The 6,000-nt window shown below is 38.0% G+C and overlaps 1 protein-coding gene across 1 annotated transcript in view; it reads left to right on the top strand.

Moving 5' to 3' along the window:
* Positions 1-754: 754 nt before the first annotated feature.
* Positions 755-6,000, top strand: part of CPNE4 (copine 4) — a 75,252-nt gene continuing 70,006 nt past the window's right edge. The window contains exons 1-2 of the mRNA XM_063303982.1: positions 755-912; positions 4,979-5,050. Of these exons, the coding sequence (XP_063160052.1) occupies positions 892-912; positions 4,979-5,050 (93 nt within the window). The 5' untranslated portion in view covers positions 755-891. The remainder of the gene's footprint in view (positions 913-4,978; positions 5,051-6,000) is intronic.

Here is a 6,000-nt window from a genome sequence, read left to right as displayed (position 1 = left end):
AAGAGATACGTTGTTACATACTCAAAAAGCTGGGCAATATTTGATATTAAGGCTATGCCTGCCAGACGGAGAACATGAGGACAGAAAGGAGGACATGTTCTTCTTTTGCCAGGCGGCTGATAACCCTAGTCTCAGGCTGAGGAGAGCTATTGTATCTGCTTTCTCTAATCTCTGGAACTTCTGCAGATGCAGATCACTGAGTGAGAGCCACCATATTCTGTTTCACTCTCTCATATTCCTTCCTGAGTAGGTATAATTCAGCCTAGGTTATTCATGGCTAAGAAAGAACCCTATCATGAAGGGAGGACATGAAACTGATGCAGACCCGGGTTAGATTTGTTTGCTCTTTTCTGTCCCAGAACACGTGACAATGAATACAAGTTCACTTCTAATCTGTCCTGTACTAGAATATGTAGCAGTAGGTCATGTGAGGCTGCTGACTGAGGTAGCCATGAGATGTTGATGGATGGAGCTATGGTTGCTACACAGCTTGTCCTGTCCCTCCTAAGCCACCCAACCAGACTGTTTCTTGGGTCTGTGTGTATCATCAGAATGACTCTTGTCCTTCATAATTTCTTATTTTTAAAGAAATGTTTTGTTTTCAACTGAAATTGTGTTAAAAGCTTGTTTTCCCCCTGGTCCGATTGCTACAAGAGTTCTACATTTCAGATCTGTTTCAGATGAGCTTTGAAATACCCTAATCGCTGACACAAGGACTCTCTTGATTGACAGGTTGACCGGACAGAAGTCATTAGAACTTGCATAAACCCCATCTTCTCAAAGCTTTTCACAGTGGACTTTTATTTTGAAGAAGTGCAGCGGCTACGATTTGAAGTCCATGATATCAGCAGCAATCACAATGGGCTGAAAGAAGCAGATTTCCTTGGTGGCATGGAATGTACTTTGGGGCAGGTAAAGCATTTGTGGTTCTCTTGGCTTATTTTTCTTGCTGCCTTCATTTACTTTGGTCTTTGCTGATTTTCCTTGGCAGGAAACAAAGCTAAAAAAACAAATATATAAATAAACAGTGGTTTTCATGCAATATCTGAGAGAGATGAAGATTTGAATAAATCTTTTTTCCTTCCCCAATGGCCTCTTTACAACCTTGTCTGGTTTGAGGTAGTCAGGTCTCTATATCATATTTTCTATCCTTTTTTAAAAACTGTAGTTACAGGGCACAAAAACAAACATCTAATTGTGGATTTTTCAAAATTTGGCCCTCTGTGAGGACAAATCATTTGGCTAATTTGCCCTATTTCACATTATGTGGCCGTGCATCATTGGTAATTTAGTCCTTTGCTGTAATCCTGTTATGTGATCCTGATTGGCTTAGTATGAGCTACAGCTAGATAGATGATAGTTATAATGATAACCAGTCAATTATATCCATATTGCATGTGTTTATCCATATCCATATCCATACATATACACAGTTCCTATGAAGTTGTTAAGAGAGTGTGGAACCAGTTATTTCAGTCTGTCAGATTCATGGTGGGTGTCATAAATGCCATGTTGTTCCCTTCTGTGTTATTGCATATTGCATGGGAAAGAGGAGTGTAGCCATACTTATTATATTGATCTGCATTGACTTAAGACATATGATATCTTAGCTCCTTTGATGTTCTTTTAGGGTTCATTTTCCCAGGCCAATCTGGACACTTGAATTGTACATTGATTTTGTATCTAGCTTTCTGACTTCAGAAGTTTCACTGACCTTTGCTCATCTGCAGTACAAATGGTACACAGGCCCTGCAGTGATGCATGAAGGCCCCAAATTCAGTACTGCATTTATACAAAATCAGCAGAGTTGGAGTTATCTACTAAATGGAGGGGAAGAGTAGGAATGGAAAGAGGAAAACATACTGTGAGTTCCTGCAGGACAAAAAGGTACAGGGGTTGGAGACATGAACTGCCCCCAGAGCGAGCTTGAACAATTCTGTACCATTACAAACTTTGTGCATGTAGCTGAGTCCACATGTGTCAGGGGCTGACGCACCAAATCATACCAAAAGGCCCCAGCTCCATCTCTTCACTGTGCTGTCCTGCTGACTGCCAAACAGCTGATCAGTGCACTGTCAGCAGCAACCTGATTCCACAGTCCCTCTGGATAGTCTCCTCATTGATTTCAGCAGTCTACACCACTCAAAACCCAAAAGCCCAATAAAATCCTTAAGGCACAGTCTTTGTCAACGTGGTATTTCCTAGAGATCTGATATTTCTTATTCTTCTATTCTAGTTGGTGTTAATGGAAGGGAGAGAGAATGAGAGGGAGAGATTATAATACATGCATAATGAATTGAGTGGGCTGCTGGTTTGCTGTGAGTCTCAAAACTGTTGTGATATTCTGGATATTACACGGAAGTACAGTAATGATTGGGATAGGGAAAAATCAGTGCCAGCTGCAAAGGAAAAAAGGTTCACTCTTCCTGTCTATATTTGAACTGGGGCAGAGTAACAGCCCAACAGGAAGAAGAGTGATATGTCGATCCAGGGTTCATTCAGTAAGGTGGTGTAGACCCAGCATTGCAGAAAAACCGTTAAAGCTAGATGTTTTGACAGCCAGGTGGCTTTCAAGAAAATCTATTTATTTAGCCATATCAGAATCCTGCCGTGATGCCTGACTCCTGAACTTCCATTTTGAAGAGCCTCTGTATTTCATCTGTCAGTTACTTCTAATGTGTACTCCTGAGTTGCAGTGTGCTTGCTTAGAAGCCAGCAAGCTGATAAGGAATTTTAACACCTATAAATAAGCAATAAACATGATGTATAATTGATGGCAGCTTCCCAAAGTGACTAGTTTGGAAGCACATCTTAGCATGCATATTCAAAGGGCAGTTTAATGCCACCATAAATTGATTTCCTCTCAATCACATAAATGATGTCCCGCAATCGGTAATTATTAATTACTCTTGAAGGAATTGATGAAGACATTTAACTGCCAAATGGATCTATTTTACTTTCCATTTGGTGACTGGGAGACCACATAAGAGGCATTTCTATCCTAAAATTGTTTGCTGTGGCAACATTGCACAAATTGCCCTTCTTTAAAGGGAATGAATGATACAATGATCAAAATAAGCCTAGCTGTTCCATAGATGAAGAAACAGCTGCTATGTGAGTATCTGTTTCAGCGTTCTAAACTCCCATCAGAAATCTTTTAATGTATTTTACTGACAGATTTGTAATCTCCCCCACTTTTATTGTATTATTTACTCCCTTTTTACTCCTATCTGTCTAGGAAGTTGCTCAAATTAGCTAAAATAATCTGCACTCATTTTTTTCCTTCAGTAAGTGCTGTGATGTGGGCCAGAATTAGCCAGATCACACTGCAGCTTGTCCAAGATCACACATTTTAATGACATCATTATGGCTTGCAATGTATCAACTTTGGACTCAGACAGGGAGACATGGGTTCAAATCTTCAATTGGCTACAAAGCTGAGCCAATTAGTATATTGCAATACCACTGTTTCAAACTAGTATTTTGAGGATTAAAAATTGGAAGTAGGGTGGAGGAGAAATCATACGTATTGTCCTGACCTGAGAAGACGAGGAAGATTAGCATCTAAGCCAGAGGTGGACATCCTGAAAGTCCAGGGCGGCATGCCAAATACAAGACTCATGCAGAAAAAAATGTGAATTCTTGTTTAATGCAGCAGCAGGAGACAATAATTAAACACATGGGCTTTAACCATAATAACCGTTTTTACTGAATTTAATTGTAACTAAATTTAAGTGTAAAAAATTAAGATGGTCCTAAATTGAGCATTCCTGGTTACTGCATCCATGCAGTTTTCTTGACCATGTTACAGAAGTAGATTGCCTTTGCCTTTTTGGACTTCCCCAGGCTAGCCAGCAGGCCTGGAATATTGACAAAATCCTCCCCAGAAATACTAACCAGGACAAGCTAGTTGACCTCAAGAACATCACTGAATATATGTGGAAAGTGGTCCTTAAAACTGCTTTTGTGGGTTTTTGTTAAATATCCTTGGCTTCCGAGATCAGGTGAGATGAGTTTGTTGCTGCCACCTGCTGGATCGAATATATACTATAAGTCAGATTTAATGTTTGTTATGGCTCCCTCCAGTTTTTGATGGACTGCCCCTGATTCAACTCTCAAAAGCTGAGCATAACTTTGGCTCAAAAATGTTATATATCTCTACTCTAAACTTTCATTCTGCTCCCATTTGACAAGTATTACATAAAGCTCATGTAGTTACATCAAAAAAACTCTCCCCATTTTTTGCAAGTGAGGTATCAATTTTTCCTCTAATGAATGGCAAAAAATAGCAGTAATTTTTCTCAGAACCAAAGTGTTCAATAGGTTATTTTAATGGATTTTTTAAAGCAAACATGAACATTTTTGTTCTTACATTTAATGTTTGTCTCCCAGTAGCTAGATAATAAACCTTTGCTTTCTAAGACTCCTTTTTCAGAGTTTTCTTTCCTCTGCTATAGCAGCTGTTGCTTATATTGATTTACTGCAAAGCTACTAGAAAAGAAAACAGGTGCAGGTCATATTTTCTCTAGGAAATTAAGTGAGCATATGACAGATAACTGTGGAAGCTCAGAGAATGACAGGTCTGTAGATCTTTTAGCCATATTATAGAAGGTGGTTCCAGAAAGTAGCAGTGATGTCTAAGTAGAAATAAAATAACTGAACTCAGAGTTTCAGAGCTGCTTTATGGCTACAGAAAAAGTATGGAATTCTTTGTCTCCTTTCTTGTGGTGATTCATATAATCATCCATATGTTACAGTATTTAACATTGGAATTTTTCACCAATTACTCTGGATTATTGCTTCTATCTTTGCTGCTTAATTTTCATCTTGCTTGATGATTTTGAAGCATATTCTAATATTATGTGGCATAGCCTTTTTAATTTTGTTTTTGTTAATTGTTCACTAAGCTGCATGCATATATCATCTAGACATAAACTGGAACTTGTTTGATCAAGTTCCTGCTTTTTATTTTATGCAGATTGTTTCTCAGAGAAAGCTCTCAAAATCTTTATTGAAACATGGCAACACAGCAGGGAAATCTTCCATAACGGTAGGTCTAACTGTAATAATGTTTCCTCCTTTTTACCTTGGGTGAAAAAAAGGGTAATTAATGCTTAGCAAGATTTGCCAGATTTTAAATGCAAAGCCTTTGTTGGCATATGTCCACTATTTTCTAACTCCTGACAGTGATAAAACATAACATGTGTTTAAAAATATTTCTGTTAACTTATTGAATGGTAAGTATTACCGGCTATTCACAAAATGTAAAAATACCTGTTTTAGTCTAATGTCACAGGCAGAAAAGCAGATTACTAGCTTTATATACTCAAAACAGTGTAGCCAATGGCCAGGAACTGCATCCATTGTTACTCAAAATATCTGGAAGGCACTAGGGTACATATTCCTTCAATTGCAGATCAGCAATGGTTATCTTCAGGTTATAGAACAATAACAAAATGGAAATTTTGCTATACTCTTAACCCAAACAATTTTTCTTTTATACCCTAATTTGATCTCACCATGTGTAATTCTTAGTGAAACTTTCACTTCTCAGTCTTATTTTTACAGCTTTGAAATCTGAAAAGCACTATTGAATTAGGTACTCTTGGGTTAAATTACTGGTAAAGTTGTCATCCCAGGGAACTATATTATTTTCATTTGTTTCCCATTACCTGAAGAATGAATTAATCAGTAATATAATAATACCATGTAGCCATAAATGCAACATTTTAAATTGTAATAGATTTAAAATTGTTGTGAGGGAACTATAACCTAGTTAAATAAGCCCCATGACCTGAAAACTATCATATAAATGAAATTAGCGTGTTTTACCTCATCAGTGAGCCTGGAACAGCAATTTTGTCTAGACTAGGACTAATCAAATGTCCAGCAACATTTGTCTGAAAAATATGAATGGAAATATTTGAGATCAGAAGCCAGCCTTGACCAAACTGGTGTCCTCGGTGGTGCCCACCGGTGGTGTAGGGCAGTGATCAACAT

Source organism: Candoia aspera, chromosome 4 (genome assembly GCF_035149785.1).
Source record: "Candoia aspera isolate rCanAsp1 chromosome 4, rCanAsp1.hap2, whole genome shotgun sequence".
Lineage (NCBI taxonomy): Eukaryota > Metazoa > Chordata > Lepidosauria > Squamata > Boidae > Candoia > Candoia aspera.
Note: the sequence above shows the minus strand (reverse complement) of the source record. Positions and strands in the feature narration are given on the sequence as shown.